Raw genomic sequence first — 24,676 nt, forward strand, 5'->3', positions numbered from 1 at the left:
GAAATGCAATTTTTTGGCCTCATAATTTAATTTGGAGTTACTAAGTGGACTTCAAGTTATTACAGAGTGTGATGTAAAACCAATAACTGTTAGGTCAAATGTGAAAAATATTGGGGGTTTTTTTGTTCAATTGTGTATTTGGTATTTACTTTTTTTTAAACATACTTTAGTTTATTTTCTCCTTTTTTGAGGCGATGATGTATACAAGTTTTTGATATGTGTCACTTGTTTACAATAAGAACACTTAATTAATAATTGTTTAAAATATATTTTTCAGCAGTAGTTTTATTAGTTTTAGTAGTACACTGTAAAACCCAACTTGTTGTTTCAACTTAAATATTTGAGTGTCCATGCTGCAAAATAATTTTATGTCAAGACAACAAAGATAACAGAGTTAACTCAAATAAATCTTGCTATTTGACTCAATATTTTAAGTTAAAATGACTTTTTGCACAAATCTTGTTGTATTGAAAAGGAAAAAATAGTTATAATAACAAATAAGCAACATTGGGTGTGATAGTATTTGTGGCAGAATCTCTCTGTTAAGTGGACTACATGATGAGATGTTTAAAAGAAGCTATTTTTTAGGTGACTTTGTGGATTTGACCTGGAAATAGACGTCAAGAAAACAACAACAGTGAAAGTGTCAGAGCAGTAAACAGTAGCAGGGGCTGATGGGGATTGATGGGCTGTTAACCCCTTGTTTGTGGCTCCGCCGGGGCACCTCACTCCTTGAGGCTCTTATGTAATCCTGGCCCTGCTTCAGCCTCGGCCTCTGTGAATTCCTGCTGTGTTACTGGATAGCCTGCGGTTACCACTCAGAGTGTAGGTCAAACATATCAGTGAGCAGCCATCAGGAACATCTATATCTCTCCACCGCTCTCTCTTTCTCTGGCCAACCACTCTCTGTCATCGTTGCATAAGGGTTGCCATGGAAGTGAGTCAGGGTTTCCATGGCGTTATGCTCATTGATGTGAGAACATTGTGTTATTGGCCTGTGTCACTCATACCATAGGCTATAGATGAAATATATGAAAGGATATGCACTGTTCCATTCAATGTCAAAGTCCATTTGTAGTTGATAAAAACGGATCCTTTAATTGGTTCTTTAATGAGACAAAGCAGGCTACACCAGAAAAAAAGCTTGTTTTTTGTTATGACAATTGCACTCGTACATACATTTTTTACAGTCATGGACTCCCTTTGTATAACACCACACAAATCTATATACTCAATGGCTTTTACTTGAAAAAAATTTGCTGATAATCCGGTATGTGTGAGTAAATTGTTGCTTTTGTGTTTAACCATTTGAGGTTGTGTTCACTTTCTAGGGCTGCCCTTCCCTTGCCCATCCAAGCTGACCTTTGACCTATGACCTTCTGGGGGGGAGGGGGGGGGGGGGTTTCACAACAAAGTTTAAAGTTCCTCAAGGATGTGCTCATAGTACATAAACCTAGGGCCTTTGCTTTTGAAGATCATGCTTTTCTCATCTTTAAAGTACATTTTCATATATTTTTTGTCACATACAAAACAAAAAGTCTATTATATACATCCTCCATTTCCCCTGCATTGCAACCACAGGTTCCTTTTCCTGTGCCAGAAGCAGAGATCGCATTTGATGTTTTTGGGCCAAGATGTTGACCACCAGTCCAGTTGAAGCATCCATGTTTTTTTAATCTTGGTTTCTACGTTTACTCTAATCATGCAGTTCAAAAGAAGGAAGAAGAAAAAAATGATAATGGATATAATCTTTAGAAATCCTTTGAAGCAGTTGGTCAGTTCAGCAACAAAGTCTCACAAACTGGAAAGAATTCCTTTGAAGCGCGGTGGTCCATCTGGGCATGTCTATTTGTTGTGTCAGTTTTGAAGATTATTCTCATTGTGTACCATCAAAACACGATCTGCCAGTCTGCAGCACATCTGGCAGTTTAGAGATGGAACTGAAGAGATGTGAGGTGGGATAATAGTGGACTTACAGCTCGTCAGCTGGGTCTGGGGCCGTCGTCGCAGCTTCTTCTTCATACTGGCCGGTCGACTGCATATTGGCAGGGGCTCAAGTTGGACACAGGGTTCTGCACTGTTGGATAAGCAAAGTTGGTGTGCTGCTTGGCCTTGAGCCGCAGGCTGGCCAGGCTGGAGTTGCAGGTGTCTCTGTACATGTAGGGACTGGCTGTGGTGGCATAGGGGCACGTGGCCGCAGTCACCGCTACCGAGTTGAGCGCCGTGGGGCTGTTGAGGTTGTTGAGGTTGCCCAGGTTGTTGAGTCCTGTAGTGGGAACCCCGGCCACCGCTGAGGGCACCATGCTCGAGGCCATGTTCATGGAGGGGATGGAGCTGGGAGGGGAGAACATGGGCTGGGATGATAGGGGGCTTACATTCATTGAGTTAAAGAATGGGAAGCTCTTGGCGGAAAGCGGGCTACTTGCTAGGCTCTTGGTGGCCCAGTTGTTGTAGGAGTAGCCTGTGTACATGTCATCATAGGGCTGCATGAGTCCATTGAACTGGGCACCAAAGCCATTTTTGCATAACTCTGCCTGCTGGTTCCTCTCCCGCTTTCTCCACTTAGCACGGCGGTTCTTGAACCATACCTAGGGAAGCCAAAAGAAGAAGAAGACCTTCAGTAAACAGTCTATGTGATGAGCCTTCTTTGAACCCTGAGGTTTCCCTTAAAAACTTAGTTTCAGCCTTCAGGTTTTTAAAAAAAAAACAACAACAAAAAAACAACATGAAACATGAATGAATATAAGTCACATTTGATTTTTAGGTATTATTTATTAAAAGTACCAGGTCATAAACTCTATCCTTACTTTCTTTCTTATTCTTCTTCATCAGCACAATGTAGGTGTATTTAGGCAGAAGTCGCCTATGTGACATCATCTTTTTCTAACTAAGCCACGCCCAACTCACACCAGCGAGAGGAGCACAATGAAAAACTCAAATACAAATATTTTTGATGTGGAATAAAAGTCTAGTAACTAAAGCCAATTCATTTAATTCACAGTAAGAAGCCTATTTATAAAATGTGTTTTCAGGGCCTTCCATTTTTTATTGAGATTAAATGTATATTTTAAAAAATCTTTCATGGCTGAACACTATCATTTTCTGGGATCTTCATTAGAATTTAAACAAAAATGAATGTTTACTAAAGCTTCAGCTACATCATTGTACTTTGTAATCTTTAGTCAACTGGCCATCATTAACCATATGCAGACTTTTACATTGCTGTATGTCCTCAGCAATGTCTTAGTGAGAATACCTGTAAAAATAAAGGTTAAAAACAAATCTCTTTTAAAAAACAACTTTTTTTCAATTATTTTTATTTTTCATTTTTAGCTTTAATTTTAGATGTTATTTCACATCGTGGATTGTTTTCTTGCTGTGTTTGTCAGTCCCAACCAAGTATTAAGTCATATAGATGGACATACTTTTCAGAGGCCAACATTTCCATATTAAACATAGTTTTTAAAATTGGTCTTTTGTAATATTACAATTCTACAATGTCATTTAGCAGACGCTTTTATCCAAAGCGATGTACAAATGAGAGTAATTCTCAAATGTGTGTCATTTTGGAGAAAAATGGTAGTCGTTTGTACAGTAACTAAACGGCTGGATTACAGGATAACTTTAAAGTCATGTTTCTCAGTTCTGCACTCTGCGTAGTTACTGCCTTTTTGCTTTGTAGGGCAGAATACAACACAAGCATGAATGAAGTCAAGAAACATATCAAGAGTAAGTGCCGTGGGTCAGTTCGAGTCCATTAGGACACAAGTGCTCTAAAGGTCGCTGAGCGGTCAGTGCGATACTTGTCGTAGTCGTCAGATCACGAGTGAAGGTGTTCAGTAAAGAGTTGGTCTTCAGTCTCTTCTTAAAGATTGAGAAGGACTCAGCAGAACAGATGGAGTTTGGAAGTTCGTTCCACCATCGGGGCTCTACAGAGGAGAAGAGTCTGGTTTGAAACGTAGAGGCCTTCAGCAGCAGAGGAGCCAGACGTCTTTCACTTGAGGAGCGTAGTGGACGGGAGGGTTTGTGGACCCGAACAAGGGAGTTCAGATAAGAAGGGGCTGTGCCCATTGCTGTCTTGTAGGCAAGAGACAAGTCTGTGAATTTGATGCTGGCTGTGACCAGGAGCCAGTGCAGAGAGATGAGGAGTAGAGTGCCATGTGCTCTCCTGGGCTGGTTGAAGACCAGACGTGCGGCCGTGTTCTGGATCATCAGCAGAAGCTTGGTGGTGCAGCAGGAAGACCTGTCAGTAGAGAGTTGCAGTAGTCTAAACGGGATAACACAAGGGCCTGAACCAGGAGTTGTGTCAATTGCTCTGTCAGGTAGAGTCTGATCTTCCTGAATCGACAAATTTGGGCAATTGAGGATACATGAATGTTGGTCATCAATCGTGAAACTCAAGTTTCGTGCAGAGCTTGTGGGCACAAGTTGCATGGGTCCAAGCTGAAGATTGATAGGCTGATATAGGGTGGGACGGGGTGGGACGACGAGAAGCTTCGTCTTTGAGAGGTTAAGCTGAAGGTGGTGTTCTGTCATCCATGTGGAGATGTCCACAAGACAAGCAGAGATACAAGCGGAGACTGTGGGGTCTTTTGGTGGGAAAGAAAAGAACAGCTAGGTATCATCGGCATAACAACGGTATGACAAGCCATGATAGAGGATGATTGTGCCAAGTGAGGTGGTGTAAATTGAGAAGAATATTAACATTTATCTGAGACACTGAATTTTAGGTCTTCATTAAATGTAAATCATAATCATTATAATTAGAAGAAATTGAATAAATTAGGACGTGAAATGTTTCATTCTGTGTGTAATGGATCCATATAATGTGTCATTTCCACTTTTTTAATTGAATTACTGACATAAATAGTTTTCTATGATATTCTAATTCATTGAGATGCACCTGTATGTGTCCAATATGCATTTGTAATGATAAAGCCAGCTGTGTATAGTTCAGGCAGAAAGCATTAATTTGTCATTTTGAAGATTCCCTCAGTACACACACCACTACAAGCTGCAGGTAAAATTGGTTTAAAGGTGGCAAATAGATGTTAAGTAAAATCAGAGACCTGCAGACAGTCACAGTAATGCTGTAGTCGGTGGATTACATCACATTGTCCACTTGTCAATCATAAGGCCTGAGTTCACCTATAATATGGATTATTGTTATTTTTGCACACATGGAAAATTGGTATGAAGAAGAAGTTATTTTCAAATCATTTTTTCCCTAACGATCGGAAAAGGAGTCAATAAAGTCTCATTCTAGTCAGAGTATCCTAACCCCCTCAAATACTTTCAGTAATATTTTGTGCATATGTATTCAGAATTTTTTGAAAGACATAATGATCCCAGAAAGTAAGTTAAAGCGTATCATCAAACAGTCATATTAGGCGAGGCTTATTAAAACTAATCATTGACTTATTTGAATAGTGCGATCCTAATGAAAGAAATGTCAGGGAAGGGCAATCTTCAAATTTGTCATTTTACGGTCCTATATTTGGAGGATATGAATTGGATTAAAGCTTTAGTGGAAAATCTAAATTGAGGGTTTTTAGAAATTAAAACTGTGCCAAGTTCCTTAAGTGTAAAGTTGTAGACCAACTTTTGCTTTGAATTAGACAGAAACCTTTCATTTGTGGACACAAGAATATATAAATAAAATATTTGGCAGAATACTCCAGGTCATCTGTCATCAAATGCTTTATCTCTTTAATCCTCTTAAATAAAACTTTAGAGGCCTTTCCTGTGTTGATACTCAGTCGTCTCTGTGCCCCCTTGGCATACACTCTGTGTATCATCCAATCCTCTGTTATTATAGTAACAGAATGCTGTTGACCATTAATATGACTATAAAGTGCATGACTCTGAGTTTTCCATCCCACTCAGTGACAGCAGGGGAAACCCCATGCCAGAGGACAGGAGCTACCCAATCTTTGCTGTGACTTGGAGGCAATGCTGTTTGAAGGTGTGTGGAAAAGGCTGAATGTCAAGGTTAGTCAATGGCTGGACTGCAGCCACATTAATACAACATCTGCGAAATGGCCAAATGATTGCATGAGAAGATCAAAATACTTTCTCTAAAGAAAGCGCTGATGTGTATTTGATGTGGTAGACCGAAATTAAGTAACTGCAGATGATGGTGAGTTTAAAATATATTGGCTCTCTGTAGCTCAGATGATCCCAACAGGCATTCTGTATTCTATCCACACTGCAAAAAAGGTGTGTCTAAAAACAAGATAAAAACACTAAATCTGAGGGAAATTATCTTGCTGCATGGACAGATAATTTCACTTGACAAGACTTCTTGAATAAAGATTATTAAATCTAGAAATAAGCATGTTGAACAGTTAAAATAACAAATTAACTCTTAAAACAAGATAAATTAAAGCTGCAAGCAGTGATAAACTGGCCCTAGCAGAGTGACCTGCAAATGATTCGTTTCTTACCAAGATTAAAAAAACCTTTAGATCTAGAAGTGTTAGATAATTTATCTTGTTTTAAGAGTTTTTTTTCCTATTTTAAGCGTTCAACATGCTTATTTCTAGATTTAATTACCTTAATTTAAGAAATCTTGTCAAGTGAAATTATCTGTCCATGCAACAAGATCATTTCCCTCAGATTTAGTGTTTTTATCTTGGTTTTAGACACACCTTTTTTTGCAGTGATGGCCCTTGATATCAGTTGGAATAAAGTCCAATCTGAACATTTAGTGCCAGTACAGAAAGTAGTGTGACATTTATGCAGAGTGACACTGTGGAACTAACAAATTGCTGCCATCTGTATTAACTGATTTTTTTGGCCACTGGTGTAAAAAGCTGTAAACACAACATCTGATATATTATCACCTCAAACACTTGCTAGCAAACAGTTAGCAGACTGTTAGCAAACAGCCGGTTTACACATCCCACAAACTTGGAGCGACATAACATTCAGCAATCATATTTTTAGCCATCTGATGAATGTAAGTCCAATACTAGCTCTTCTCTTAGCTCTAGTCTGGCAGGTTTCTGACAAGCTACTCAATGTTTCACTGTGTTTGCTGTACGTGTCGTGTCCAGTGAGGTTATCCAGTAGGTTTGTCCATACGAGTGACACCTTTCACAAACACTAATATAATAGTCACTTCATAAGGGAGTGGATGAGGGGCCCAATTTGGAAAATGTTGTCGTTCTTCCTGTCCATATTTCCTCATGGAGATATACCTTAACCATACTGTCATTTATTTGGCCTAGATATTGTAGGGATAATTACTACAAAAAAAATATTACCTCCGAAAAATTGTGATTGACCAGATGTCTATAAGCAAGTAGGCTGCCTAATAAAGCCGAAATAAAGCCCTTTTTCCCAATTCAAAGTTTTTAGGAGGAATTTCTCCTTCTCCAAAGTCAGGGGGCAGTTGGTGTTGCCTTACAGATTAAGCCCACTGAGGCAAATCTATGATTTGTGATATTGGGCTATCTAAATCAGAATGATATGGTTTGATTTATACTCAAATCATCCCATTCAACAGGTGATTGCTAATATAGCAAGAATATATTGCTGGGAAATTTGCTTACCCTTTACCACCAACCAAGGTATTTTGATGAATTTAAGGTCATGCAATGCTGAAAGCAAGGCGTCAATCATGGGTGTTGCCACGGACATTGTCTGTTAGACATGTGCTAAACATCAGCACATTAACATTTTGTGGGAAATTGTGGGCATGTTTGCATGCTGACATTAGCAGTTAGACCAAAGGACTGTTGTGCCTCAGTATAGCAGTGAGCAGGGCTGTTCACTCAGGGCAACCAAATGAGAATGGGTAACATCAGCAAAGTGATCACACAAAAACATGTGAAATGAACACAAACTCCTCGCATTTTGTGGTGGTGGCACGTCATATGTCGCCATCATGGAAACAATTTAGGCTTAGACAACAAAATGACTTTGTTATGTTGAAGAAAAGATCATTTATTATTTACTATCCTCAACCGCTTATCCACACTCGGGTCACGAGAGGCGGGTATACCCTGGACAGATCTCCAGACTATCGCAGGGCTGACACATAGAGACAGACAATCACGCTCTCATTCACACCTACGGATAATTTAGAGTCACCAATTAAACCTAAGTGCATGTTTTTCGACTGTGGGAGTTTTACGGCCCCAGCCGTATAGTTTGTAGTTGTGCATGTGTCTGTGCGCGTGCGTGTGTGTGTTTGCTCCCTCCCCTCAGGCTGCTGGTGAAGGATGATTGGAGCTTCTGGCGACCATGGGAGCCAATCAGATTCGGCAATTAGTCGTCCACAACTTTCAAAAGGCTGGCTGGAGCCATCGCCCAAACCTTTGTCTGTGCTCGGCTTCGTTGTATTGTACACTGTGATTAGTTGTGGTTGTTCTTTAGTTATTGTGTAACAGTTAAACCGACCCTGGTTTTTGTTGTTATTTTATTTTGTTAAACCTTTAGCCTGAAGGGTCCTTTGTTTGTACATATATCTTACTGCTATTTTATTTCTTATTAAAAACACCTCTGTTAAATCCATTACATCTGGTTTATGTTACCTCCTTTTACCCCTTTAAGAGCTGGTGGACATAACAGGGAGGAAGCCGGAGAACCTGGAGAGAACCCACACTGACACGGGGAGAACATGCAAACTCCTCACAGAAGAGCTGCAGGGGGGAGGCGAACCGGCGACCCTCTTGCTGTGAGGCGAGACTGCTAACCCCTAAGAAAGATCATGGCTTGGGCTAAAATAAGTGTGTTTGTTATGTATTTTTTAAATGCATTATTTTAGTTATGTGACCGTGTTGTAAACTGTGTCATTAGGAGAAGGAAAAAGTGGCTGTGTTGTATGTAACAGTGTGGATGGTTTCATTTCCCTTCATAAATGTTTTAGTTTGTTTTGTTTAGTTTAGTTTGCAGAGTTTCTGATCAATTCTTGGCACATCTACACAACAATCATCTGTGGGCAATACCAGAAAAATGTTTCACAGCAAAGTATCCTCAGTTTGAATGATATCTTACGAAAGACGACTATTTATGTAATAATTGCACTGTTGCTGCTTCAAACACAGGGTTAACGTTAAGTTCAGATGGAACTACTTTGTTAAGTTTCGACACCAAACCTAAGTTCACAAAGAAGATCAGGGTTTGTCTACATAACTAGACACAGATAAATGATCTAACACTTCTAAATCTAAAGGGTTTTTTATCATGGTAAGAAGCAAATCATTTGCAGTGCACTCTGCTCGGGCCAGTTCATCGCTGCTTGCAGCTTTAATTTATCTTGTTTTAAGAGTTAATTTCTTATTTTAAGTGTTCAACATGCTTATTTCTACATTTAACTATCTTAATTCAAGAAATCTTGAAAGTGAAATTATCTGTCCATGCAGCAATACAATTTCCCTCAGATCTAGTGGTTTTATCTTGTTTTTAGACACACCTTTTTGCAGTGTACGTTGTTGATGTAGGTGATGTAGAACAAGGTGAATTTTTTTATGGAAGTTGATTTAAAAGTTAACTTCCATACTTTAAAAAAACTTGCTGGCTTCTGGTTAGGACTTTAGGAACAAGACCATGGGTAGTCTGTTGTCCTTTCAAAATAATGACCGAGAGTTGGCTATGTGACCTTTCATCCAGCCAACATTAATTGGATCCATTACTTGTAGGGAAGGCCAGGCATTGCATTGTCATCCATCAGAATGTGTGTCCTCCTGCTCCACCTAGCTACAGTGGCCAGACCTCTGGGTGTGGGCACACTTTGACATTTACGTTTGCTGTGTGAACTGTAGCTTTGGTAGACATTGTACCAAGTTCATGAACTATTTTTCTTGTATAGTCTAATCATTTAGGTATCATATGTTTTCCCCTATTATATGTTAATATAAAAGAGGAAATATGTTTTACCTCTTGGGACAATGTGGTTTATTATTGACAGATAAAGTGTATATCTTCTCAAAACTTTATTAATCAATCTCTTCCAAACATATGACAATGAAAATGAACCCACAATTAAAGAGGATTGATTCTGAAAACTAAATTATACCAACTTTGTGGGCAACAGTCTATATAATATGACTGAGGTCAAAATTATTGTTTGATAACATTTTAAAATATGCCCTATTCTGGTCCAAAGTTTGAGTATCAAGCATTACCTTTCTACGTTGTATTTCGTGAGGTAAAACCCAGATTTAAAGATTTAAAAGATTATTTTGGCTATCAGCAATTTCAACACTTTTCCAACACAACAATAATTGTATTTCTCTTTAAACCTGCATGAATACATTTCTGATAATGACACATTAACACCTTTCAAGCTGATATTGCAAATTTGTGAATATAGCTTGTGACAGTAGCTTAATTACAATTCCAGGAGACACAGAACAGAATTAGTATTATTGTGCAGCAGCTTTGAAGTTGTGTGAAACTGTATAATATAGGAAAACACTTTCAACATATCTCACAGTCTCCCTCAGCAGATGAAGCAAGACCATGACATGTGGTTGAGAAAGCTAATAAGAGGAACTTAAGCTTTTTGTCAGGCTTGAAAGTTCATAAACCCCCAAATTCAAAGATTTTTGAAAGAAGTAACAGCATACCAAAAATGTTGACATTCGTAAAGCCTGAGCAGGGATTTAGAATGAAAACAGCACATGGAGAGCTGGAGTCGTGAGACCATGACATCTCAGACTGAATTTTACAACTCTGGAAAGTTCCAGTGGCAATAACAGTAAATGTTATTTTTTTGGCACTTTTGTTGAGTTTTGGCTGCTATTTTGGCCAGGTCTCTCTTGAAACAAACTACCTGTAGATCTGAGGTCTGCCCAAACGGTCAGCTCCTTTAAATCAGGACTAGAAACACTATTGTTTACTGCAGCGTACTCTTAACTTTAACACTTATCTGCTCTACTGTACTGCCCTTACTTTTTAATTACACAATGTTTGACTTGTGCTTTTTATTATTTTATCTCTTTTTTTATCCTGCTGTATCTTATTTTATCCTATTTTTATTTCTATTTCCCTGTTTTAATTGACTGTTTTTACTGTTTTCAATTCTGTCTTGCTGTTTTTAATGTGTATGTAAAGCACTTTGAATTACCTTGTGTTGAATTGTGCTATACAAATAAACTTGCCTTGCCTTGCCTTGAAAAAGAGATTCTGAATCTCAATGGGACTTATAAATAAAAGGTTAAATAAATAAAATAAATAAATTAGTCAGGCCTGACAGGTTTTTTTTGTGTTTTTTACTTTTTATTTTCTTCCACTGCACCAGTGGACTGGCTCCATTCAGATCAATGAGACGACGGTGTTTTTCTGGGCTCAAAGTTGGCCTCAACATGGACTTATCATGGTAGAAGTCATGCTAAACAAATAGTGCACCAGAGAGGAGGATCTCATCACTGGGATCAACTGTTGGAATAATCTCTCATGGCAGAGAGTGTGTACCTACCCTGACCCGTGCCTCAGTGAGGTTGGTCCACACTGCGATCTCCTCTCTGGTGCTCATGTCCGGGTAGCGGTTCCTCTGGAAGGTGGCCTCCAGCTCCTGGAGCTGCTGGCTTGTGAAGTGAGTCCTCTGCCGCCGTTGCTTCTTCTTCAGAGAGCCGTCCTCAGCGCTGGACTCATCCAGCTGGTTCTGGTGGGATTTCTCTGTGTCTGCAGACACACAGATAGAAAAATGGGTTCATATGGACACGCGGTGGTACAGCTTAGGTGGGGTTAAGATAGATGAGAGTAGACAGAATGAGAGAAAACAGAGCATTACTGGGCCTTTTACAGACGGCACTGAATCTGTGGAAATGCAGACACCATAGAAGTCAAATATTTCACTTAGTGTTTTGAAAATGATGAGGATGTGCAGAACAATATATACAAATGAATAATTAAAATGTGCAATAATGTGTACCAAGTTCAACTTAGAAAGGGGGACATATTTCCATTACTTCTGGGAATGTAAAATATTTTCCAGATTTTGGTCACTTATTTCCAAGGTAGTCAGTGGGATATTTAAAATTAAAAAAATAAGAAAGACCCTGGGGTTTTCCTCCTAGGCCTTTCCTCTAGGGACATACATCTCACTGCGTCACATCATAAGCTCCTTGACAAACTCCTTCTAGTTGCTCGAAAGTGTATATTAAAAAAACTGGATCAAAACCCTTCCACCCAGTGTCACCCTTTCGTACAGGGAGATCTTTGATATCCTCCCTCATGAAAGAGTACAAGCTGCTGTAAAGGCTAAGGACAAATTGTTCTTCATTGTTTGGACACCCTTCCTTGATTATATATCTGCAGATCTGAAAAATCTGCTGTTGATGGGTAGACGGTTTTCTGACTGGCGATCATGAGAACCTATTGTGGACTGGAGACAAACTAGAACTGTATTTTTTCTTTCTTTCTTTATTTTTATAAATGATTATGTCATTATTATTGTCTTGGTCATTATGATTATTTTCACCCTTTTTAACTTTGTATAGCGTGTGCTATCTGTTGGAATGGGGCGGGGGGATTCTGTTTCTGTGTTTTGTATTGTTAATGTGTTTAAAAACAATAAAGTGTGTTTAAAAAAAAGTGCAATAATTACAAATAAGGGGATATCCTTAGGGTCATTGTCTTTGTAATTATTCCAAAAGGTGGAATGTACTCTTTAAACTACACACTGATGTGTGCTGACACTGTTCATCAGTTCATTGTCAAATCGTACTACACTCAGGCCTCTATGAAGCCCAGAGGGGGTGGGGCTAGTTAAGCAAGTTGTGCCTCATGGCCCATATTATTTGACTGTGTAATGTCCTTGAGTGAAGCATGCATTACTATTTATTTATTGGATCACTATAACACTTCTGTGTTCATTTAAACATTTTTCTATATATGTTGGGTAGTTTGTTCTATGTATATTTAAGTAGATCTTACACAATCTTTGGGATGTAAACTCTTCAACTTAAAGTTGGGTTAAGGAGCAGGTTAGGTTAGGTTAGGTTAGGTTAGGTGAAATCATACCCTGACATGTAGATGAGCAGAAGAATAAAGCAGCATCAAATGAAAGTATAAAGAAAGTGCCATCCCTAACTATGGTATTTCTATCTAAATATGTTTCCACCCTGTGCAGAAGACATGTTGTAAAATATAGAAAAATTAAAATGACTGCTAAAAGCATTATAATCAAAACGGAATCAATGTAAACCAAATATATTGGAATAAACAATAATGAATATTCCATTATGTTCCTTTGACCACCTTTTATAACCATTTCCCCTCTAATTTACAGCAGATAGTCCTTCCACAGGCACTAAAAGTTACAGTTACATATTAGTTTGTACATACAAAGCATTGACAACTTGCATCACAAAAGCATATACACACTGAGAGAATTTCATTTGATTTGAAGCCTGCTCTTGCTCCTGTAGAGTCTGACTGGCTGAATTGTGCATAGAGAAGCAGAGCTGTCACCACATTGTGTATCTGTGGAACAGCACATTATCCTGACACCTTTCACCCTGATGCCATCAGCACTATCCAATCCCTGCTGAAACTGACTGGATATTATTGTCGGATCAAACATCATCTGAGATCCCTTCATCCCAGAGGCTGGAAAAAGACAAGCACGGGTGTGACATTGCCAAGAGAGAATGAATCCAAACACTGCATTACGTTCAAAGATATGCAGGAGCAGTGAGTGATTGCATTTGGCCCCCAGCGCAGCGAGTTTAAAAGACCACACATCCATGTTATGTCTGCCAGGGCTTCTCTCTGCCAGATCTGACCCCCGCAATTTGAGGACCTCACAGAAAGAAGTGAAATTAGTTGGCCAGCTAATCCTGCGGATCAGGCTTTTGTGACTGGGGCAAGTTGGGCTCTGTTTGGCGAGGGCTTAGCTATCGGAGCAGTTCGAAATGATCAGCGGGGTTTAAAAAGAGGCTCCACAGGGCTGCCGGCAAAACCAATAAGGGCCAGGCCGACGCTGTTATCTGGCAGTAAACTGACACTGGGTAAGCTGTCACTTAAGGCCAAAGTCTATAACACAATACTGAGGAAAGGGCAGCCCTTTTTAGAGCGGCGCACTGACCAACAATAGGAGCAATCTGACTGATAATGTGCCGACATGACAGAGCCGTTCCAGGTCAGCTTCTCAGAGAGCTTTCATCTGGAAAACAACTACAAGAGGCTCTTAACCAAATCACTTTTTAAAAGCAAACTTCAAAATATATTCACAGAAAAAAAAAGCTGCATGAGTCAATGGCTGCATTATTATGGACTGTCACATACATATTTTGTCCAGGTCAGCTTTTAAAATCAGTCTGACAATGTTTCTCTCTACAGTTCTTTCTCTTTTTCAGAGAGAAAGCTTATTATAAAGAGACTAACTATGGGCGTGAGACAGTACACTTGTCTGTGCCTGCGGCATGGGTGTCAGCCTGGTCTAGTAAGGCGTGCCAGCCCTACTTCAATAACTCAGTCCAGATTTAAGGCTGTATTCTGTGTTCATTATATAGGAGAGCAAAGCCGACAATAAACTATAAGAAATGTATTTGTAGTTGAAAAAAAAATCTATCAAGAATAATTCATCCATCTAATTTCAGAAGGAACAATACTGGAGAAAACATTCATATCATCATTTAGCGATCAGCAGGACATGACTGTTTTCTGGGATGTTCTGACTGTGAAAGAGCTGATCATAGCCGGATTTAGCCAAGACCTCTCTAACTGTGCAAAAAAACTTCAATTTGTACAAATGATCTGCCACACATTTAGTTGGGAGAAATGCTGAACCGCTTAATTAGTCTCAATGGTCACATTTAAACATACGACGTCTCAAAACACTTATATTAGCTTTTAAAATACCATGTGTGGGTTTTTAATCACAAAATGTTTAATCATATTGTTACATGAATATGTCATGACATTTTATAGCAAAAAAGGTAAACATTTCTATATTGAATTTAAATCATTGTGTTTTGTTGAACAGTTCACAAATCCAACATTATTTGAAGCTTTTATTGTGGAAAATATAGATTTGATTATTAAAACATGTAAATTGGATTTATATTTACACAGAAGTAGAAAAAAATAATAATTTCATTATTTATGATAATTTTCTAATTCCTGTCAGTGGAATGGAAATGCAGCTGAGACACTCACTCTGCCTGCTGCTCTCCCTGTGCTAACAGACTGCACCTGGGCCTTTTATCACATCATCAATTTGACATTAGAGAAAGGATTCACAGACAGATTTTGAGCTAAATTCTTTACATGAGCTACCAGAGTCCTCCTGCAGAAGATACACCGAAGCATTTTACACCACATTTCTCTTCAAAATAGTTTGTGTTTGACAGTTTGTTAGGACTGGATTGCTAACCACACACAGTTTTGCAACTGGATTGGGTTACACACACACACACACACACACACACACACACACACACACACACACACCACCACCACCACCACCACCAGATAGATATAGACAAAGAGATGGCTGTTGGGTTACAATGCAAAAAACATGAAGCTCATCAAGTATTTTATTTTATATATCTAGCAATGTTATCTTAATTATCTTGTTTTGAGTATAATTTACCTACTGACCATAGCTTTATGTGCTTATTTTAAGAACATGTGTCTTTTTGTAACTAAAATGAGTGAATAACCTCTTCACAGGGATTTCAGTCTTGTTTAAAGACTTATTTTTAGGATTGACATTGTTCAATCTATTTAACTATTGAATATGGTGAGTTTTTACCTAAAATATTGGTTCCAATTGAGAGTTTTAGTTACATGTAGTTTAAATGCTATTTCAAAAGCATTTTCTATCACCAGTATCTGGAAAAAAAACGTGCTAGTCTCATGTATTGCTGGCTTTTTTTTTAGTTACTACAGTTGGGCTTTTCAAGCAACAATTGCTTAAAGTAAGTATTTTTGGACTAATTTTAAGACATCATTGTTTTTCCAGCCTAGATATTTTTACTTACTGCACTGGCAGATAATTTTACTTGTTTCAAGCATGTATGTGCTTAATTCTAGTTATTTATTTCAAATTTTTTTGTCACTTGGTTTTTGCAGTGTAGTGTGTTATAGGTGTACAGAGTATAAAAATCCCAGCAGGTGATTATTTTTCATATAACACAGGATCACATTACATCAATGGTCAGTTTAAGTAAAAGGGAATTTTCAAAGTAAAGTAGTATTATATATCAACAACATTCTACCAATCAACAGTCAACGTTTACAAAATGACGTATTTACATGCTTGACCACCTGTTATCACTTGACCTAAGTTGTAGTCACGTGACGACAGCTAAACCACCTATGGCAACAAAGCAACATCCTGGTGACGTCTGCGACCTGCGGCTGCACGCGACAGCACCTTCACTTATTGTTATGTCAAAACACTATTTTTTTCCACTGACATATCCTATAGACGATCACATGATGAAGGGTTTTAAAGTGCGCTGGATGAAATCAATCCGCTGCGGCCAGGAGAATTTATTATTTAATGTGAAATGAGTTTATGTTTCAGCCCTGCGTGTCAGACAAAGTGCCTTATAATTATAGATCACAGTCTCTTTCCAAATACTGTTCAGTTCATAATATAAGATAAAAATGAGCAGTGAACTCTCCCGGTGCCTCGGTATGATCCTGCCAGTTAAAGTAGGCCTACTGGATATGCAAAATCTGTTATTAATGCAGGAAATAATTACTATCTGTTTGTTTTGGAGCGAATTTGCATCCATAATTTATTGAAGCTATCATGCAAAAAAAAAAGGCTTATCTCGATTATTATTATGATTATTATTATTATAATAATTATTATAATTATTATATTATAATTATTATTATTAGGCTATTATTATTATCATCATCACCATCATCATTATTATTACTATTACGTTTATAGAACGTTGTCTTTCTATTGCATGATATCAACAGACCTGCGTGTTTCGTCATTATTTGAGCATTTTCTTTCATTTTCCAGATATAGGCCCTATATATTTTTTTATCTCGTGGTGAGGTGAGAAAGCCTCGCGCACGGTAACATCTGCCCACATGGATTTACAGATACATGCACGAGCACGCCAGGTGCATAAAGTCACGATTCAAACCGCGTGTGCGCACTGTTTTCATCAGATTTATGAAGCTATCTTTTATACATCTCAGTCATTGTGGGAATGTGGAAAAATCGTATTATTAATAATTATAATAATTATTATTTTTATTATTATTATTATTATTATTATTATTATGCCTGTTATTATGCCTATTATTATTATTACTATTAACGGCAGATTGAGGATAAATTATTCATTCGAGGCGTTCATGTTGAAACTGACTTTACAAAGTGTTTCACTATTCAAATGAAACGATCATAAACAGAGAGATGGTGGCTTATATAGAAAGAATGATAAATCCTAAATTATAATTTCATAATTTAAAATGAATTTACGGTATATGTATTCACATTTTTCAGAAGCATGAAAAATAACAGTGAGATTGTAAAATAATGTTTTATCATAAGGGTCAGCAGCTATGTGAGCTCGTGTGTGTGTGCGGTGTGTGACTGACCGCTCGTGTCCTGGCCTTTACATCCCTGGTCGTGCTGCGGGGTCCCGGAGTCTGAGAGCGACAGCGCCGGGCTGCGGGCTTCACTGTCCGTCAGCAGGTTAAAATCCATAACCAGGCTCTGCGCGCACGCACACACACACACACACACACACACACACACACACACACACACACAGATACATACACAGATACAGATACAGATACATGTCAGGCGGGGGGGCGAACATCATCATCGTCCTTTACTATAGTCACTTTACTATACATGAGCAAAGTAAATAAATGTAATAAATGTCATTTCTTTTGATATCATAATTATATGATGCACAACATATAAACACATTCTAATGCACAACATGGGCATGAACATTCATTTCCCATGTTATTTCATGCTGGCTGTGTGTTTGAATATGTTTTTTTTTTATTACAACAGATCATTATATCCATTTTTCCTTTCAAACTTTATGAAGAAAAATAGTTTTTGTATTATTACATCAGGATTACACACATGGGTCAAAAATGACATTGTGCATTAGAAGTGTAGTGATAAAAAAAGGGGGTTTCATTCAAAGAGTGAGATATGAAAACAAAAAAATTAGGACGTACGATGATCAAAAACAAGTTAATTGTGGAAATTCTGGAATAATGAATGATGAAATTAAATTATTGCAAAGATATAGAATATGAAAAATTAGTCGGGTCACTTTAGACCCATGTTGTGCATCAAAGGGTTAAAATGACATCCTCTCCTGTCACCTCTACAATAATATTCAAATTCAGTGTTATAAAGTTTACATCAGCCTGTTGTGTCATTTTAAAGAACTGGTCTAATACGTCTACAATCTTCTTATCAGTTAATAAGGAAACCTGGATACAGTCTATCTCTCTTCAAGCTTATTTTTCATACCATGTATTTGTGTTTAGTACTGTTCTGTGGCCCAAGTGTCTTTTTTTAAATAGGCTGCAAATAACACTGAAGCTTTTCCAACACAACACAGGAGATATTTTCCCCTGCGTATTGTTAGGATCACTGTGTCCATGTCAACATTCAGTTTGAGTGGCTCCTCACTAAAATCTTCACTAGAGAGGAGTTCGTATATGAACTGAACAGTAAAGAGCTGTATGTGTTCTCTTGCTTCGAGCTTTAAAGCCTTACATCAAGACTACCCTAACCCTCTGACTAAGGAATAGCACTAAAGCAATAAAGCACATTGCTAGGCCTTTAAAAATTTCTGCAACCTTCTGAAGCCCAAAAGACACAAAATACCAAAATCATTTAATTTTTCAATCATATATAACAGACAAAATTAAGGCAGAAAAGCACAGTGTGTTTTTCAGTAAATATGCAAAAGCAGCTAAATCTATCAAAGTCTTTATCAAAGCAAAACAGTGTACAAGAATACATTTCCTCATTGTGTTCCTCACAGACACACACATTTTCTCTCTCTACAGATTTAGTTTCCTATTTGGAAATACTGATGTATTCAAATCCATATATACTCAATTTGATGTGGGTTTGTATGTATTTGTTTCATTTGGCTGTTCATTCTGTTTCTATTTTCTCTTTGATCTAATCCTGTAATGTAATCCTGATCCCTTTATATGAGTGTGACATAAGCAGCTATAACAAGAGCCCTGAACTGACTCTATTTGTGGGCTACAAGGGGAAAGCAATAGAGTTTTTGCTTTAAAATGCATGATGACATTTCAAAGCCCAATTCTGGTCAGTGAGGTAAAACTGTTGCTCAATAGAGCCCAAAAATAGCTGCTTGTTTATTTATCCAAGAGCTGTTAACAGCTTGGTCATGCACTGTGTCCAAGGTTGAAGAGGTTTGAGATGATTCATGGCGACAGTACTCATTCTACCTGTAATGTCAAGTCACATTTAGATACTATTCAGTTGGCAAAGCATTACAATTATGGGAGAGTAAAGGAAAGGGCACGTGTCAAACCACTATATGGAGACAAGAATTTACACAGAGGAATAAAAGTAAAGGCTCAGTGTGCTGTTACTGTTGACTTTGCGTTTCACAGCATTGGTGAGTAAAAGCTGAAGTTTACAGGTTTAGGGGAAAGTCTTAAGGCGGCTGTCAACTACCATAAATCCATGTCATCAAAGATTTAAAAAGGCGATAAACCTCATCCCTGAAAATCAAACAGTGACTTTGAGCTGAGGTTTAACCTGTCGGGCTGTTGCCAGTTTCTGTATCTAGTCCAGCTTTAGTGGCAGCAAATTGATCTTTTCTTGGGAAGGCATATTATGTCACTCCCCTCTCCCCTGCCGTGTTTCCCTGTGGTCTTTTTGCCACCATGCCAGTCCTTTGTGTGCCAGTCACATGTGACTGCCGCCGGGGTTAAATCTGAAGACTTGCAGGGGAGGCTGAGTACAGGGCATGGCATGGTGTCAAACTATAAAATACTGAGGACACGACCTCAGTGTTTAGCAGCCTCTAAAGACACGAGGATCATTAAACTCAGATCTGTTTCAGAAGAAAATCATTAAAGAGCCTTGAATAGATAGTACAAGGAAATGTAGATATGTGTCATCCATCGACTGGGTTTGAAAAGTTATAGAAAGTCATCAAATAGACAATATTCTTCTGCTTTTAATGAGTGCAGTGATTTGAAAAATGTCATCACTGTAAGTCTCCCTCACCCTCAACTTAACATTGTGTCAGTCACTCTGATAAAGCAGCATAATGCTGCACTAAAGCCAACCTGCATATTGTGATTAAAGGTTTAGCACCTTATTATCCCTGAATATCTGTGACATCTGATAGGTGAGTCAACATTTTCTTCCATCAAACACATCTTCCATCTTATTCTGGCCAGACAAGCGATGCGTCAACACTTTAAAATGCTGCCCGATGCACATTTCATATTCGTCACTGCTAACACAAGTAACATTAAATGAGACTTTAAAGAAAAACTTGCATCTGTTTTTTATTTAGCATCCGTGAGAATGATCAGAGCATTTCACAAAAGATTATGAGACAGGAAAATGGGTATTCTGCTGTCGGCCAGAGGCCATCACTGCATCCCTGGGAAAAAAGATGCAAGACTAAGGATAAGGTCAAGGCTCCCAGTAGAGAGATTACCTCAGTAAGTACACTGCCTCTGTGTTGTGGCTTTGGATTAATGAGCCTCTCATATGGATTTGTGGGTCAGAAAGATCAGCTTTCCTCTTGTTCATGACCGTGCAAATATCATCTCTTCTTTTCTATTTTTTGTTAAGTTGAATGACTCAATAACAGCAAATCATCTGTTCTTGGATTTTTAAGGAGAACCATGAAAATCTGACTTGACTTGATTCGTCGGTTTTTCTGTAAAAGTACTTAGTTAGGCGCTGCTGAACGACAATAACTGATCTTACATTTGTTTTGTTTTTGCCTTATCTGATTGAGTTATAGCACCGTGTTCTTTATCACATTTTGACTGTTTCATGTCCTTTTGAAAAGGCTTTCCCTCTGTTCAAAGTAGAACTACTCAGCACAAACGCACTGCAAAAAGACACAAGAGATGAAATGAACACACCAGCACGGTATTTTAACTATTTTAATTGGAAAACTGGTCCATGTCATTTTTGTTTTTGAAGCAGCGTTACCTTTGTCGTCGATGTGTGTTCAGCTGTTTCTCTGGCTTTTAAAACCAAAGACAGACTGCAGGAACAGTTCAGTCAGAGCTCAGCTCTAGTATTGGCAAAGTCCAGAATTATAAATGTGAGCCAGTCCAGAGGGCTAAATCTGCCGTGGCAGTGATGGATGGACCGACGGCCTGGTGTCAATGTGGTGCTGAGAGGCTGGCTGGCTTGGCAGCGAGGGACATGCAGGTGATGCAAGCCAGTCATTTTGTCCAGAACAAGGTGTCAGTATACTCCACCTCAGACCCCCTCCCCACAGCTACACACACACACACACACACACACACAAGCGATTATATTTCTCCCCCTTCCTCTGAGCTCAATATGGCCAACAAGCTATCACTGAGCTAACAAGCAGGCTGAGTGCTCAGAAGCTGACACACAAGGATCATTGAGCCACTCTGATGCTGATGTTGATAACACATCTGTGAGCTTTTTTACTCTCCTCTTCATCTACCACAGTGGATGAGAAGGCCGAGTCTATTTCCTGGAGCACTGACATGCTGTAGCCTACACCTCTGCGCTAATAAAACAGGATGTATGTTGACTCTTAATGCTGGGGCCTCCTGCTCAGAAATGGACGCAAACCAACAGCAGGATGAGAGTGTGTGGTTTGCATAAGCAGTCGCCTGGTGACACCGATCTCATTAAAATATATATCTGCTGATAATAATAATAATAAAAATTATAATGGGAGCAAAAATCCTCTCATTTTTCGGGAGACTGCCGGGTCCATCTGGCGGTGCGCGCCGCGGACTGCTTGCATTTCCACGGACTGCGCGCATTAGCCCGGGAATTATTCATAAACGCGTCGAGAATTAATTCCCGGGATTAAGAGTTGATTAAGATGTGTGTCACTTTGCTGTCTCAGAACTTATTAAGGGCCTCCTCGAAGAGGCGGCAGATGGAATTTCAGTCCAATGTTTGTAGATGTTAATTTGTGCCCTCCTATAACAGCCATTTGCATATGATTGAGGGAGTGAGGCCGAGCAGTCCTGCACACAGCCCAGACATAATTGGCTGTGGAAAGCAATAGAAGTGATTAACACAGTCTTTCCATATCAACTATTTATTAAAATATATGTGACTGAGTGTTAAAACAAAGTGCTATCTAATGTATAGGAGATGATTTAAATCAGAGAAGTGAGTCCACGGAGCGTATTTTCAACACGATTTTGATTATTAGGCTACTTATAATAATAAGAAAAATGCTAGAAGTAATTATTTAATAATAATTTTATAAGTTTACTTGAATTGCCATACTGTTATGGTAATTCAAGTTTTCCCTTTAGTAGTTTTTTTGTTTTTTAAATAACTGAACATCTTAAAAATTAAATAAATAAAATGCATATTTTTGGCCGCACATTTCGCTCTGTTTAAGCAATTGTTGATGATGTGATTTAATTCGGGCCGCATTAGTTCCCTTCTGTTAAGGATAATTATGTTGATTATATTATATTATATTATATTATATTATATTATATTATATTAGGGCAAACGAAAGTAAAATACACAGAAACATTGTTTGAATTGTTAGGGCAGTGTGATGCCTGCAACACAGCGGGCCGTGGCCTTCACTGACTGCTGCTCACGGTTGGTGATAACCAAGAAACATTTACATTCTACCCTGAGGCCAAACGTGAACTTCGCTTATACAAATGTTATTTTCATACGCCCCGACCTGGTTACAGATGCAAAGAAGCGGAGGCCTATTAATTGCTGGAGGATATCTCACCAGGCCTTTCTTCAAACTGCCTTTGATTTTTTTTATGAAAGAAAATGAACACCCTCGTGCCGTTGAATAAAACAAAGTAGCCTACATTGTTTAGCAGAAGGAAGTGGGATTATTTATATTGATGAATAGGAACAAAACGTCTGAGTTGTAACTCCTGCGCCTTTTACGGCATAATTTGTTTAACATTTCTATTTTCATTCCCACAATGACAGTATAGCCCATTTTATACATGCTTTCATCTTGAACGAGTAGTCTAATGAGGATGGGTCTAACAACGGGCCGCGGCCAATAAGGAACTATTTTTAACATTAAAAAAAGAAAAAAAAGAAAAACGAAATTAAGATCCTTCCGCTGTGCAAAATCCTAAAATACTGTTGGAATCTCCGGAGGGGAAAAGTGCAAGCGTTCCTTAATTTTCACAACATTTTATGACAACAATAATAATAATAATAATAACAACAACAACAACAACAACAATAATAATAATAATTATTATTATAATAATATTAGTTGTTGGTATTATTATTGTTGTTTTTGTGATTGTTATTATTAATGTATTATTATAAATAATTGTTGTTGTTGTTGTTGTTGATGATGATGATGTTAGGCATAAGCATAGTAAGTCAGATTCAAGTTGTGTTTGTGGTGTGCGCTCGTAGTGTTTGTGTGTGTGTGTGTGTGTGTGTGTGTGTGTGTGGTGTGCTGGAGCTTTGTTTTTCTGTCCCGGTCTCATGTGGCCCCGGCCACCTGCCACCCATCAATTTCGTCCATATCCCCAAATATTTTCGACTTCCCAAACAATTTCTTCACGTCCGCTACTATGTTTTGAGAAAACATAGCAAACTATGAACACGATCATTCCATCATATGATACTACAGGAAGAGCAGGAAGCGCTAAACTGTGTCTATCTAGGTTTTTCCTCTCTCACACGGACGGAGAGTTTCGGGCCGTATGACGACTTTTAGAAACAGCTAATGTGGCCTAATAAAACCGTCAAATGTCGCGAGGCCCGGAGCCCCTATACGCGGATCGTATTTTTGAGTTTATGAATGAGTTTAAAGCATTCGTGTAGGCTAGTTTGAAATATTATTTCGTCTGAATGAAAGATGCATTATTACATGTGTGACATTGGCGGACGCGTCACCTTTCATCAACATTAATAATCGGCACACCTAAAAGTAACTTTCTGTCTTGTTTCAGTCCAAATCAAAAGCCCTCGAAAGCTCATTGTTGGTCCTTAAACTTGTCCACGGAGAATCAAGGACTGCTGGTTCTATGGGAAGCTGCAAATTGTACCAGGAGAAGTAATGAAGCCCCTGTTTTATACATCGGTTAGATTTTGTCAACCACAAAAAGCGCTGGATTGATTCCAGACGCACAAAGAAGAAAAAAAAGAAATATATATTTAAAAAAAACGGTTATTAGCACTTACATCAAATCCCGGTCTGGTTAAATTAATCCGTGGAAAAGGCAAAGAGCTTTGCTACAGGCTGGTGGGTGTCCTGGCCTCAGGTTTGCTGGTGACATGGACAAAAAGTTCCCCGGTGCGTCAAAAAGTCAAAAAAAGGCGTCAGTCAGTCCGTCACTTTCCTCCTCCTTCTTCTTCTTCTTCTTCTTCCCTCTGTGCTGTCAGACATGAAGGCTGTGGAGTAGTGAGGCTTGATCCCAACACAGAGTATAGGGGAGGGGGGGCTGGGATGGTGGGGGGGGCTTCATGCTAAATATTGTGCATGACAGGTCCACTGTAGAAAGGACGGCCCCCTAATCCCCC

General features: G+C 38.6%; 1 protein-coding gene across 1 annotated transcript; it reads right to left on the reverse strand.

The window, feature by feature from the left end:
- Nucleotides 1-1,099: 1,099 nt before the first annotated feature.
- pitx3 (paired-like homeodomain 3) lies at nt 1,100-24,551 on the reverse strand. Its single transcript, XM_059323915.1, has 4 exons — nt 24,338-24,551; nt 17,533-17,650; nt 11,429-11,634; nt 1,100-2,588 (listed from the first exon to the last, which is right to left on the reverse strand). The coding sequence occupies exons 2-4, from the start codon at nt 17,639-17,641 to the stop codon at nt 2,019-2,021; spliced, it is 885 nt and encodes a 294-aa protein (XP_059179898.1). The 5' UTR covers nt 17,642-17,650; nt 24,338-24,551; the 3' UTR covers nt 1,100-2,018.
- Between the last annotated feature and the right edge of the window lie 125 nt (nt 24,552-24,676).

The sequence above is a fragment of the Centropristis striata genome, chromosome 20, assembly GCF_030273125.1.
Source record: "Centropristis striata isolate RG_2023a ecotype Rhode Island chromosome 20, C.striata_1.0, whole genome shotgun sequence".
In the NCBI taxonomy this organism is placed as follows: Eukaryota; Metazoa; Chordata; class Actinopteri; order Perciformes; family Serranidae; genus Centropristis; species Centropristis striata.